The sequence below is a fragment of the Lathamus discolor genome, chromosome 17 (assembly GCF_037157495.1).
Source record: "Lathamus discolor isolate bLatDis1 chromosome 17, bLatDis1.hap1, whole genome shotgun sequence".
Taxonomy (NCBI): domain Eukaryota; kingdom Metazoa; phylum Chordata; class Aves; order Psittaciformes; family Psittacidae; genus Lathamus; species Lathamus discolor.
The window spans coordinates 7,136,140-7,150,206 of NC_088900.1; the positions used below are offsets into that span (position 1 = coordinate 7,136,140).

Here is a 14,067-nt window from a genome sequence, read left to right on the forward strand (position 1 = left end):
CGCTGCCGCGATGCCAGCGGGATGGACCAGTCCTGGACGCCTCCTTGCGACTCTTCTGTGACCCTGTGTTGTGCCGAGGCTGTGCAGGGAGTGCGGGGTGGGCTGCCCGGAACGCCGTAAGGCGCTTGGTGAAGCTGGGCCTTGCTCCCCGGGCCCGGCAGCTCTGCCTCGGGAGGCAGGCACCCGGTGCTGCGGCACCGGGGCGGGCCCGGGGCGGTGCTGCGGGCCCGGGGGAAGGGGAGGGCGGGCGAGCGCTAGGACCCGGGCAGGCGCCGGGGGCGGGGCCCGAGGAATGGGCCTCTCGGCCGCCAAGGGGCGTTACCGGCATGCTGTTGCGCGCGCACGCGTGCGCCTGACGTCACCACGCACGCCCCTCAGCCCGCCTCGCGTTGCCCCGCCCCGCCGCGCTCAGGCCAATGGGGCCGAAGCTCCCCTCGCTGCCTCTTCCGGCTTCCCCCGACGTGGCCCAATCGGGTGCGCGCGGGGTCCCGGCGCCGGCGGCCTCGCCAATGAGGTCGCGCCGCGTCCGGGCCGGGGGTTGCGCGAGGCGCCGGGGCCGCGGGCCGGGCCGAGCAGCAGCAGCAGGAGCAGCAGCAGCATGGCGGCGGCGTGGGGGCTCGGCTGGGCTCTGGGCTGGCTGCTCCTCTCCTGCCGCCTGCCCGGCGGAGGTGCGTGCGGTGCCGCCGGGGGGAGGCGCGATGGGGGGGTCGGCCGGCGCGGCCCTCCGGAGCCGGGGGGCGGGTTGAACCGGGGGGCTGCGCTCCGGCGGCGGGCTCACGCTGGGGTGGGTCTGTCGGTAGATGCCGTGGCCGTGATGTCGGTGGACGTGGGCAGCGAGTCGATGAAGATCGCCATCGTGAAGCCCGGGGTGCCCATGGAGATCGTCCTGAACAAGTGAGCGGCTGCGTCGCCATCGTGTCGCGGTGCCGGGGTCGGGAGCGCGGCGGAGCTGCTGCGAGGGCTGGGGCAGCTCTGCTCCGGAGCCGGGCTGAGAGAGCTGGGCTGGGGCAGCCTGGAGAAGAGAAGGCTCCTGAAGGGGAGACCTGAGAGCAGCTCCAGTGCCTGAAGGGGCTGCAGGGAACCTGGAGAGGGGCTTGGGACAAGGGCCTGCAGGGACAGGCCAAGGGGAATGGCTTGAACCTGCCCGAGGGGAGACTGAGCTGAGCTCTTAGGCAGAAGCTCTGCCCTGTGAGGGTGCTGAGGCACTCACTTTAGTGTGCTAATACGTTAATCGTAGTGGAAGGGAGTCACCTCTTACTGAGTTCTCATGTGTTACGGGAAGGCTAACAGTGTGCCCACCACGGCTTCCACTGTGAAGCGGGAAATTGTCTTTGTGTGTTTTGGTAAAGCACGTAGTTTGGCCATGTCATGAGGGACACCAGGAGGTGTGGAAGCTCTGAAGGGAGGTGCTGCCATTGCAGCACTTCAGGTAAACGGAGGCTGCCTTCTCTGTAGGTGGTATCCGAGCATCTTCTGAAATGGAAACAGTGCCTTTCCTCACTAGGGACTCTGTATGGAATGTTCACCTGTTTCAACTGCTTTATTCCTCTTTCCCCACACAGGGAATCACGAAGGAAAACGCCCGTGGCTGTTGCTTTGAAGGAGAACGAACGTCTCTTTGGTGACAGCGCACTGGGAATGGTGAGTTCCTTTTGTTCGTTGTGTCAGCTGCAGTTCCCGTATGCAGAGTGTGTGTTCCCACTGCTGGGTCCTTTGTGATAAGTGAGCAAGGAAGTTTTATTTCTTCCCACCTCCTTGGTGTGTTACTGGCTTGTTGTGTACTGGCCATGTGCTCCCAGCTCCCGTAGCAAGCGTTGTTCAGCACAGAGCTTGGGAGACGTTTGTCTGACAGCAGCAAAGCCACAGCAGTGCAGGTGGGTGATGTGCTTTCTCTTTCCACAGTCCATAAAGACCCCGAGGGTGGCATTCAGATACTTCCAGGATCTGCTGGGTAAGCGTATGGATAACCCCCATGTGGCGCTGTACCAATCCCGCTTCCCAGAGCACGAACTGGTGAAGGATGAGAAAAGGCAGACTGTTATCTTCAAGTTGTCCCAGTAAGTGGCTGCTTCAGTGTTCCTTGTGGGCTTTAGCTACCAGGCTGCTACAGCTGGATCTTTTGTTGCTGTAATTCTCTTTCCTGTTTGTTTCTCATAGGATGATACAGTATTCTCCAGAGGAGATGCTGGGGATGGTCCTGAACTATTCACGGGGTCTGGCTGAGGAATTTGCAGGTCGGAAGGCTTTAGCTATTTCTCACAGTATCCATGTGTGTTTGTTGTATCATATAGGATTTGAATAGGGACCGAAGATGTTTGAAAACCCACGAGTTTTTTAAACAGGATGTTGGGTCTTTTCAGTTATGGACCTTAGCAGCTATGGAGTCATGTTTTGTTTATAATATGCAAGTTTGGGGTCTTAGTCCTATTTTTTTGGTGGGCACCCCAGGTCCCACCCAGCTTTGCACTGAAGAGTATCCTAACATGAAAGAGGGGTCAGCAGAAACGCAGCTCTGTGCGGACACAAAGTCTGCTTGGACACAGAGTTTCATCCCTAATGATCCTGGTTGCTGCTGCAGGATTGATTCTGTACAAGTCTTTGCCTTGGACTGTCTGGCTTTGCCACCAGTACCCACCCCATTATGGTGAGTCTTTGCCACGTTGCTACTCTGGTGGAAAAACATGTTCCCTGTGACTCTTTCAGAGCAGCCCATCAAGGATGCAGTGATCACGGTGCCTGCCTATTTCAACCAGGCGGAGAGGAGAGCGGTTCTGCACGCCGCTCGCATGGCTGACCTGAAGGTGCTGCAGCTGATCAATGACAACACAGCCGTAGCGCTGAACTATGGAGTTTTTAGGAGGAAAGATATCAATGCCACCGCCCAGGTAGGTACAGCTGGGAGATACAGAGAGTCCTGAGCAAGTGCTTGCATGTGGGGAGGAAGTGCAGCAGATAAAATCAAAAGCACTTGAGCTAAAGCGGACTCTGCTAGTCAGCCAGTCGCCTGTTTTCATGTGCTCATCAACAAGGCAAAGAAACTTTTAAAGAGCAAAGCTTTGGGTTTGATCTGTGAAATGGATGATTAAAGCTTTCTTGTCCACTTGTGTAAAGTATGATCCTGAACATCTCCTGCGTTTGATCAAAGTACGAGTCCTGTCGTAAGGGTATAAAGCCAGTCCAGGGAGCGAATAGTCTTGGCCTATATAAAGCTCAGAAGGCCGTGGGTTCTTTCCTTATTCATGGGGGATATCCAGGTGTTTCTGCTTCACCGTCCCAGCTTCTCTTTTCAGAATATCATGTTTTACGACATGGGAGCAGGAAGCACCGTTTGTACTATTGTTACCTATCAGACAGTGAAAACTAAGGACTCGGGAACCCAGCCTCAATTGCAGATCCAGGGCATTGGGTAAGGATTCAACACAAGTTGCACAAAACCCACAGGTCTCAGGAAAGAAACCACTTTTTTCATAGTCTCTTCTAAATGTAGGATTTGGCAGTGAGGCTTCAGCACAGTAATTTGGGTGGCAGAGTGGGAAGTGTTTGGAGCAAGAAGGCTCCAGTTGGTTATAACTCTGGTATCACTGTCTTGTGCGGAAGATAACTGAGAACTTCCAAGGGCTCAGGAGGGAACCAGTGTAGTTAGTTTGCTTCAGGCTTGCTTTTTGACAGCCTCAAGCCATTGGTGCTTAATTCCATGTCATATAATCTTCTAGAAGTAGAGTGTGTCAGTCTGGAGAAGTGGAATGTCCTTCTAGAGGAGAATCAAACCGCAGTGCACTCACACGATGCCAAACATGGAGCGGGGTGCTGTGGATACCCAGCCCAGCAATTTTAACTCCAAAGCACTTGCACTGCTCTTGCTAAGAAAATACCTGGGACCTGAGGCAGTTATCCATTAGCTTCTCAGCTGTTTGACATGCTTGGCAATAAGGCCTTTACCGTAAACATACTGACGTTTCCTGCTCAAAGGCTGTTGTGGTGGTGAATCTTTCTTTTCTTTGTTTCATTGTGATGTGTTATTTCTGAAACAACCTTTATTCTTTCACAGTCCATCACAGCTGATAATAATGCAGCTACTTTTGACCGCTTGCTGCTCTGCATATCTGTGAAGTAAGTTTGCATTTCAACCCTGTTAAAGTTGGTACATCTTTACATCTCTGCTCATTCTTTTGCTCAGATTTGACCGTACTCTTGGAGGTTTAGAAATGGAGCTTCGTCTGCGGGACTATTTGGCAAAACTCTTTAATGATCAGCACCCTTCAAAAGACGTCCGAAAGAACCCGCGGGCCATGGCCAAACTGCTGAAGGAGGCCAACCGCCTGAAAACCGTCCTGAGTGCCAATGCTGACCACATGGCACAGGTCTGGCCTTCTGTCTTCCTGCTTTTGTAGGACTGAGGGGTGGCTGGGGCAGGGACGGGGCTGTGGGAATGCTGTCCCTTTGCAGCGCTGGTGTGCTGAAGAGCATTGCTCCTGGTCTTCGGTGGGGGCAGCACTGGGGGCCCCTCAGCCTTTCTGCACTTGGTAGCACTGGTGACTGAGCGAATGAGTGAACTGGAGGAGAGTTATTCACGTGGAGTTTGTTAAATAAACTCACTTCGGAAGCCATCTGTTACACCCACGTTCCTCTTGTCACCTGAGCAATGGCAGGGTTCAGGTCCTTGGTGTGTTTAGGAAGCTGGAAGTTTTTGGACCCTGGGCAAGTCAGGCAAAGAGAATGCACCACCAGTGATTTCATTCTGGCTGCTTTTTTTTCTGGGCAGATCGAGGGACTCCTGGATGACATTGACTTCAAGGCCAAGGTCTCAAGGCAAGAATTTGAAGATTTGTGCTCCGACTTGTTCCAGCGAGTCCCGGGACCTGTGCAGCAGGCTCTGAGCAGTGCAGAGATGAACCTGGTAAGTTTAAGGGAATGCACTAACAAGCCTGTAGTTAATATGCGGGGAGCTGCTGCTGCACCATGATCGTGGCATCAGCGAATGTGTACCTGCCAGCAGTGCTGACAACAAATGCCTGCTGTTGTCGTAGAGTGATGTTGGTGCTGCAGAGAATTTACTTGCTGCAGCGTTAAGCAGGAGTCCATCACGGCTCCCTGTGCTACCCACCAGAAATGAAGGGCTCGGAGGAGGGGGTTCTTTCAGTTAAAAAACTTTACTCTTGGGCTGTTCTGGTCTTGCTCATGAAGCTTTAACTCCAAGAGCCTAGACACAGAGCTACTGCTGTTCAGGCTTCCCCTTTGAGCACTCCCTTTAGAAACCCCACTGTAGACTGCAGTTGGACCAAACGTGATGCAGTCCTTTGGAGAGACTTACTGCATTGTTAAATGCTCACTTGCAGGGTGCCAGGGCACTCTTGAGCATCTTTTGACTCTGGTATGCAATGCTGGACACTGAGTCACCTCTTAAAGTCTGGGTTTTGTCTGTCTGGTCCCACTTGCTCTCTGAGTCACTGCCTCCTCCGGCTTTAAACTATGGTCTGTGTAATTCTGAAGCAAGTGACTTGAAGCAGCGGTCACATTGTCCCTGTTTGACAGGCCTGACTCCACATTCCTCCTGTTGGTGCGGCTCCTGTCAGCCTGTCTGAGATCTGTCAGGCCTTGACCTGCACTGGGACTGCAGGATGTAGTGTGGGTGTTCTCAGAGCACCACATCAGTGTGTGGTGACCGGGGAAGGAAAGTAAGAAAGCCCTGAACTTAGGTGTCCAAAATAGCTTTCTCAAGACAAGGTGACTGTTTCCAATCTCTAGGATGGAATTGACCAGGTGATTCTAGTTGGCGGTGCCACACGAGTCCCCAGAGTGCAGGAGGTTTTGCTGAAAGCTGTGGGCAAGTGAGTATGTGAGGCCCCCTTCTAGTCTCTCTCCTAATGACAGCTTGCTGTTTGCAGCAGTGGTTGCAAAGTTGATGCCTGTTGCTTTTTGCTCCATAGAGAAGAACTGGGCAAGAATATCAATGCAGATGAGGCTGCTGCTATGGGTGCAGTCTACCAGGCAGCTGCTCTGAGCAAAGCCTTTAAGGTGAAGCCTTTCGTTGTTCGAGATGCTGCTGTGTTTCCTATCCAGGTAACCCTTGGCTTTTTTTCTTGTGTGCGGGGTCTGGGTAAATGCAGCTGTGCTGGTAGAAATGTTCCAGGCAACCTTCCAGTAAGGAAGCTGTGGAGATCTTTGTGCCAATTTTAATAAAGCAAGCAGAAGAAAATCCTCTGTGTTGTACAAGTGTAATATCCAAGAAGCTGGGTGCCTAGGAACATCAGCTGCTGAGAAGCACTTGCTGTCCCCTGACTTTTGTGTGTGGCAGAGCAGTCAAACGCTACAAAAACCTCTGATGTGAGATGCCACAGAGGAAGTCTGGAGTTGCTGAGATGAATTTTCTGTTGGTGATGCAGGTGGAGTTTACTCGTGAAGTTGAGGAGGATGATAAATCCAGGAGTTTAAAGCACAACAAGAGGATTTTGTTCCAGCGCATGGCGCCCTACCCGCAGCGCAAAGTTATCACTTTCAATCGCTACACAGACGACTTTGAGTTCTACGTCAACTATGGAGATCTGTCTTTCCTGAACCACGATGACATGCAGTGAGTTGAGCCCAGATCATTCTGTGCTTTAGCAAACCAAACCGTGGGCACTTGCTTTGTGCATTGTCTGTCGCTGGAGATGTGACTGTGGGAGGTGTTTAGCTGTTCTGCAGCATTGTTATCCTGAGTTTTCTCTCTGCTTTTTGTCTCTGTTGTCAGGGTTTTTGGTGCTCTCAATCTCACTACTGTGAGGCTAAAGGGAGTTGGAGACAGTTTCAGGAAACACTCAGATTATGAATCCAAAGGCATCAAAGCTCACTTCAACATGGATGAGAGTGGAGTTCTAAGTCTTGACCGGGTGAGCACCAGCTGTTGTGATGTTTGTCAGCCTATGTGTTTTCCAGTTCTGTCCCTCTCTCCGGTGTTGCTGGTCCCTGCTTAAAACTAGTTCTGTGCTCCTCTTTCCAAGGTGGAATCTGTGTTTGAGACCTTGGTGGAAGACAAGCTGGAGGAGGAGTCGACACTGACAAGTAGGTGCTGAGCTTTGGTATTCATGTTGACTGTTGTGGTTTACCTGGAGTGACTCAGATAACGGCAGGCACACTGTTTCCTTGGGTTTGGGGTGTGGAAGCGGAGTAGCCACAGCCTCTGATTGTGCAGACAGCTCCAAAATACTTTAAAGCACTTTCTGAGTGGCTGCTGGGTGCTGCCAGGAGCTCTGAAATGTCATACGCTCCAAAGGTGGCCATGGCATGCATTGCAAACAGGGGTTGCTTGCTTTTTGTTCAGCCACAGCTGCTGATTTCAGGAGGTCTGTCCTGAAGGGAAATCCTGCATCCACTGCCCCACAGCATTCTCCCATCTTGCCTGGGTTGTGACGCCCTGATCTGTGCTTTGCGTTGCTCAGGTTTGAGAGCACAGATTTCCCCTGTATCTGCGTGTTTGAGGTGAACGGGAGGCGCAGAGATGACTTCTGCAGCCACAGGTTGGAGCTTGAAGCGTTTTAGTTGAAGTTGCAGATTTTGGATCATATTACAGCAGTGGTAGAGACCCCACTTTGCACGCACAAAACCACAAAGTGAGGCCAGGGAAGGATGAGTTTCTGGAGTGTAGGGAGCTAACTTACACCACCAAGGCAGCTCCTTGATGATCGTTAGGGCTGTGAGGGGAAGAACTGAGGGCTGATGGTGCCTGCCTTCATCCTTTGGGAGCATAATATTCTGGATTTTCTTGTCTCCTCTTGACAGAACTTGGAAACACCATCTCAAGCCTGTTTGGGGGTGGTGGCCCAGCAGCAGAGACCAGAGAGAACCTGACAGACCCAGTTCAGGTGGGTCCCAGTGGGCAGGAGGGAGCCCGTGGGTCTTGCTCTGGCTGCTGAAGAGGCAGTGATTGCAGATTTAGCAGAACTAAAGGTGTCTGACAGCACAGCAGGAGTTTAAATGGTTTTAGAAAGTGCTGTATTCTTCTTGAGTTTCACATAATGTGTGTTTAAAGATGGTTATTATCTTTTGCTGGGAAGTCCAGCTGGGTGGACTGATGTTCCAGGACTCATTTCTGGGGAAGTCTCTCGTTTCTAGATTGTCCTGGTGCTCTCTGGATAAGCTTCAGCCCATGTGTTGTCTGTGCAGGTGTCTAGCAGGCTCCTTGCTTTACATACAGTTTTTGCAGAGAGTTCTGTCATCTGTGAAACAAACATTTGCACAGAATTTCTACGTTAAAAAAAACTGGTTTGGTTTCCCCTTTGCTTGCCTGTGGTGACCAGGAAGAAGAAGAGAGCCTAGCAGAAACAGGGAAGGAAGAGCAGGGGGAGAAACAAGACCCAAAAAGCAGTGCAGAAGGTGCCAGTGAAGAGCAGGGAGAAGAGAAGGAGCAGTCTCCAGGCCAGGGAGAAACTGCCCCTCCCGGAGCAGAGTCCCAGCAAAAGGAAGAAGGTGACAGGTTGGAGTCGCAGGTGAGCATCAAATTGAAGGAACAAGACTGTGATTTCAGTGACTGAGAAGTGGAATTTTCTCAGGAGAATGCTCCCCATTTCTATCCTGCGCTGGAAAATGTTGGAGAGCCTGCAAATCTGTTCCCTTGCCTGAGAATATACTTTTCCTGTTACAGGATCCCAAAGAAAATAGAGAAACTGCAAAAGAGGAAGAACCGTCCAAAAGTTCCAGTGACAGCACAGTTACCAAAACAGAGGAAGAGAAGAAAATCAAAGCACCCAAGAAGCAGAAGCTTGTGCATGAGATCACCATGGAGCTGGATGTAAATGATGTGCCTGACCTGCTGGAGGACGAGCTGAAGAGCTCAATGAAAAAGTATGTTTGAAATGACTCTGCCGGGATAAAGCTCCAGATAAAGGAAGTGAATTGCCTTGGAATGGTGGTGGCTCACATAGCACTGCTGTCATCAGAAGCTGATGCGTATGATGTGCTGCTCAGTTACTTACTACCTTTGATTTCTGTTCTCTTTCTGTGCTAGACTCCAAGACTTGACGGTCAGAGATCTAGAGAAACAGGAAAGAGAGAAATCGGCCAACAGCTTGGAGTCATTCATCTTTGAGACCCAGGTAAGAGAGGGATATAAAGAAATGAGATTGCCTGGAGAGCAGGTGGAAGTGTCTTGTGCAGCTTGGCTGATCTGAATGCAGGGGAGTTGTCTGAGCTGGGAGAAGCCCATTTGAAGAGCCCAGCTTTCATCTTTCAGCCATTTTTCCATTGCCTCTAGGCCTGCCAGGCCCATGTGGACTTGTTAGAAAAGGAAGACTTTCCCCAAGCACGTGTAACACATTCAGCTTTAGGTTCACAGTATCTCTTCTGTGTCCTTATCTGTGCATTTTGCAACAATTGCACTCGGGGTATAAAGAAGCTACAGCTTCCCAAGAGCTGCTGTGCAGAACAGGCAACTAATGTTAAGTGCATGTGAAATTACAGGTTTCGCAGCTTTACCATCGCATGCCTGGTGAGCACGTGTCTATACACCTGCTGTGTTACCACCATACTGCTGGTAATGCTGGGAGCAGGAGCTTGGATTTGGGAGGGTTAAGTGAGGATCTCCTGGCCAGAGCAGGCAGCACCCCAGGAGTCCATGGTCCAGCCCGGTCACAAGGGAGTGACTGGGTGGTTTTATGCTTCCATGCTCAGTGGTATTTGACGGGAGTGCTTGCTTTGTTCTTTGCAGGACAAGCTTTACCAAGAGGAATATCAGTTTGTCTCAACAGAGGAGCAGAGAGAAGAGATTTCCAAAAAGCTTAGCGAGGCTTCCAGTTGGATGGAGGAGGAGGGTTATGCAGCTGCAACTAAGGTACTGCCGTGTGTATTCAGGATGCCAGGAGCTGTCCATGATGTGGAAATGACCACACAGGCTGACTGAGGAGAGATCTACCTTGATCCTTTGTAGTCTTTTTTTGCAAGCTCTTGTTTCCCCTGTGCATTATGCCTAGAACAAAATACGCAGTTCTTGCGGCCATGTGTGCATCTGGAACAGCTTCAGCAGTAACCTGTTGATTCCGCATACAGCTTAGTCACATGGCTCTTTTTACTGTATTGAAATAGTGTATTTGATAGAGAGAATGAGAAAACTGGCTGTTTTCACTTCTGAGGTTTACAGTGTCAGACAAACTGATTGTCTCCTTTCCCCTCTCCCCTGTTTGCAGGAGCTGAAAGACAAGCTTGCAGAACTGAAGAAGCTTTGTAGGAACCTCTTCTTCCGTGTTGAGGAAAGGCGGAAGTGGCCGGAACGCCTGGCTGCCCTGGAAAGTCTGCTCAACCACTCAACCATCTTTCTCAAGTAAGAGCAAGCTGCTGGGAAGGAGAGTTGTGCAGCTGGTAATGTAAGGGATGCCAACAGAATGCGGCCGGATTGAGCATGGTCTGAAAAAGGCTACCAAAACTTTCCTTGCTAGTGCTGAGTTGGGCAGAACCTGTTAGCGAAACATGCAAACTCTGTTTAAACCAGGGGTATGGGAAGTCTCCACTTTACTGTTTACAAGCAGATTTTTCCTCTTGGTCTTATAGCCTTAGCCTTTCCCTGTTTTTCTGATCTCATGATAGCTGCATTTGCTGGCTCTGTATTCCATTCTGAGCATCCAGAGATCGGTTAGGACTGTGTTTCCTGCAGGTGCAAGAGACATAAATGTAAAACGCTTGGTGTGTGCACTGGTATTTCTCTTACTGTCCTTACCGGAGCTGTAAACACTTGAGTTGCCCAAGTACAGTCTGTTCGGTTTTACAAAAATAAACTTCTTATCTTTAAGGGGAGCCCGAATGATTCCAGAGTCTGACCAGATATTCACAGAGGTGGAACTGAGTACCCTGGAAAAAGCCATCAATGAGACAATGGTAATGAAGGATCAAACAATTCCTGTAGAGAGTGGGGGAGGCAGTTTGGGTTCTGTTTCCTGTCCTGTCCTTCTACTGAAGGCCATGGGATAGAGTGTGCACATTTTGTTTCTGTGCCACCAGCAAAGCTTTTGTGCAATCTAGCATTTTCTAGTGCCCAGCTTGACCCCAGACTGCTCTGGGGGGTTTTGAGGTTTTGAGTTGCATGTCAAGAGTTGTCTCCAGGAGTGGTGGTTACCACTGTACCCAGTCACAGGCTTTAAAAGCAGTTGCTGGGTTTTGAGGAGTTTGTTTCTTTGTTTTGTCCCATATCTGGGTAACTAAGAAGCTGGTGGAAGTGTAGCAGGGAGCAGTGTTATCCTGAGTTAAGTTAGAAGGTCCAGGAGCGGTGACTTTGGGATACTGTGGTATACAGGGGTTCCTGGAACCCAAAGCATTTAAAAGCACTTTTTCCTCTTGTTTCTACAGATCTGGAAAAACGAGACGCTGGCTGAACAGAACAAGCTCTCTCCCACTGAGAAACCCGTCCTGCTGTCCAAAGATATAGAGCTCAAGATCGCAGCCCTGGACAGGGAAGTGCAGTATCTTCTGAATAAGGCCAAGTTTGCAAAGCCCAAGCCCAGAAAGGAGAAGAACACAACGAAAATTGATTCAGGCAAGAATGCTACAGCAGCCTCTGAGCCCGAGAGCACTATCCCTCCCACGGAGGGGAAACAAGAAGGTAAGGAGCAGGTGGGGGACGTGTGTATACCTCTGTTCTGGTTTAAACCCAGCTGGTAACACAGCAGCATGCAGCCGTTCGCTCACTCCCCCCTTCCCCATCCTGCCCTGCATGGGGAGGAGGATCAAAAGCAAGTAAACCCCACAGGTTGAGATAAGAACAGTTTAATAATCAAAATAAAGTAAAATATAGTGATAATAGAAATAATGCCAACAATGATGATAATAGGAAACAGTAAGAGAAGCAATGACGACTCAGAAAATACAAGTGATGCACAGCACAGTTGCTCACCACCTGCCCGAGCAGCGATCGGTCCCTTCTGGGTGACTCCCCCAGTGTAACACGCTCATATCTCCAGTGAAACGGAGCTAAATAAATAAAGGCAATAGTTAACTGTAGGAATAAATGATCCTCTTAATTTTCAGAGATAGCTGGGGAAATCTAGCTGTGGCAGTGTCCTTTTCCCCTCGCTGCTGGCTTGGGTGCTTTTCTGTGAAGGAACAGAAAGTATTTGTCAGCTTCCTGGGAGGGTTGATCAGTATCTGTCTCTCTGGCTGGCTGCCTTAGAAGAAGGATAAGCCTTCAATTGTGTTCTGGGTGTCCAGAGTCAAGTATTCACGTCCTGTCCTATGTCAAAGAATAGAATGGGGAAGGTTTCTGGCGTAGATGGACCCTAGACAAGAAAAAATCTCTTGGGACAGGAAGAATTCCTGAACTGTGACAGAACCCTGGGTTCTGGGCACGCTGGTTCTTTTACATCTGGCAGCTATTTGGCAGCAGAGTTCCCTGCTGGCTCCTCTGGCCTGAGTACGAGACCCCCCCTTGCAGTCACAGCTCCAAAGAGGGGACTGGCCTTCATTGTGTAACCAGTGAAACTCCAGGGCTTCCAGAGATGTGAGGCCTGGCAGACAGAGGCAGTGAGAAACGAGGAGCCGTTTGGTGACACCTGCGTGTCACAGAGAGACCCACTGTGAGGATGGATTACTGCAGTCCTGCTGAGGAGCCACAGCTTGTTTGTAAACCTCACCGCTGGTGGCCTCATCTGCCTGCAAGTAGCCTGCTCTGTATTCTCTCTTCACTTTTGTTTCTTTCTGCTTTAGATGTAGACAAACCTGAAGATATTGGTCCAGCTGTGGAACCTCCTGCAGCTGAGCAAGTAGCAATAGACAGCGAGCCTGGATCAGACTCCGGTGGGTAAATGTTTGACTAACAGCCTGAAACTCGGTAGCTACAAGTGCAAGCTGTCTGCGTGCTTCTTCCCTTAGTTTTGGCAGCAGGGGGTGATAGAAGCCCCAGTTGCAGATTGGTTGTTAATTGTGCAAGGAGGAAGACACGAATTTGGGTTCCTTACTGTTCCCCTCTTCACGGTTCAGCGTGAAGTTCTGGCCTGCTGCTGCCTCCTGCCCCAGCAGCCTGTGTGGCTGCACTTCATAGCCAGCCCTGCAGCTGCGTGCCTGCCTTTGCTAAGGAGCAGATGTGCAGGCATGTGTTTGTTCTGCCATGCCCGTTGTGAGGACAGCAGTGCTCTCAGCAGGAGGGCAGGAATGACTTCAGCGCTTTGGAGCTGAGTGTCAGTCCCCAAAGCTTCCCCCCGACTTCAGTACCACAGGGTGAGAGCTCGGTGTGCACCTGGTGAGCGCCAGGGCCTACTTTGTACGCTGTGAACAGTTGCGGTGTGTGACTGAGTTTACTTCATTACACAGGGTCCAAAGAAGAGAAGAGAGAAGCTGGAGGAGAGAGCAGGAAAAATGATGAGTTATAACACCCCTGAGATCCCACTAGTGTCAACAGCTATTTATTTCATGGTTACTTTCTTGTTTTTATCACGGACCTGGCTAGTAATGGTGTAAATGGAACACAACAACCAGTCTGACAGCACAGTGGGATAGAGATGTACATTTTTATTTCCTTTCTGGGGATTTTGCCTCTACTAACTTAGTGAATTGGGGGGGGGGGGGGTTGTTTGTTTTCGTTTTCTTACGTGTTTCAAGGTGGTTCTTTGCCCACCGAGAATTGTCTCTTTCCATGCAGAAGTCACCAAAGTGACTTTGCTGTGGAGAGAGAGTCGGAAAGGAGCATCTTGAGCTTAGGGAGTAACTTGGCCCACAGAGTCTGTGCCACACCCCTTCTAGCAAGGATAAATGGGATCGATGCAGGAGCACCTGTAGCGGAGATGGTGTTGTTGGCCCTATCTTCGCGAGACCGTGTGATTCCAGCGCCGGGGGTGTCTTCTCATTTGGACTTGTTGGCAGGTGCAGCAGGCGCGGGGCGGCGGGCGCGCGGTGCTGCACGGCGGGGGTGTGTGTTTTCCACAGGTGGTGGTGGAAGTGCTCTCCGTCCGCGCTGTAGCGGAGCCTGGAACGTGGGGGCTCACAAACCGCTTGTGCTTCGAGTTGAGTGTAAAATAAAGGGCTCGGAAGGGGCGGCGCTGGTCGTGAACGCAACACGGGCACGTGGCCGGGGCGCCTCGGCTACCGCGGGGGGCCCGCGGGGCCGGGAGCGGA

General features: G+C 51.0%; 1 protein-coding gene across 1 annotated transcript; it reads left to right on the forward strand.

The window, feature by feature from the left end:
* The first annotated feature begins 277 nt into the window (after window positions 1-277).
* Window positions 278-13,986, forward strand: HYOU1 (hypoxia up-regulated 1). The gene is made up of 24 exons (XM_065697138.1): window positions 278-668; window positions 801-894; window positions 1,563-1,641; window positions 1,903-2,057; window positions 2,158-2,234; window positions 2,704-2,885; window positions 3,291-3,406; window positions 4,178-4,361; window positions 4,763-4,897; window positions 5,746-5,828; window positions 5,928-6,060; window positions 6,384-6,571; window positions 6,731-6,869; window positions 6,981-7,041; window positions 7,759-7,841; window positions 8,277-8,465; window positions 8,621-8,820; window positions 8,984-9,071; window positions 9,683-9,805; window positions 10,158-10,291; window positions 10,758-10,842; window positions 11,311-11,563; window positions 12,664-12,753; window positions 13,267-13,986. The coding sequence occupies exons 1-24, from the start codon at window positions 293-295 to the stop codon at window positions 13,323-13,325; spliced, it is 3,306 nt and encodes a 1,101-aa protein (XP_065553210.1). The 5' UTR covers window positions 278-292; the 3' UTR covers window positions 13,326-13,986.
* The last annotated feature ends 81 nt before the right edge of the window (window positions 13,987-14,067 follow it).

Excerpts from the sequence above, each read along its gene's own strand:
- HYOU1 (XM_065697138.1), top strand. The coding sequence starts at position 293 with ATGGGCCTCTCGGCCGCCAAGGGGCGTTACCGGCATGCTGTTGCGCGC. Across the intron at positions 3,407-4,177 it reads TTGCAGATCCAGGGCATTGG|ATTTGACCGTACTCTTGGAG; the intron begins GTAAGGATTCAA and ends TCTTTTGCTCAG. Across the intron at positions 6,061-6,383 it reads CTGCTGTGTTTCCTATCCAG|GTGGAGTTTACTCGTGAAGT; the intron begins GTAACCCTTGGC and ends TTGGTGATGCAG.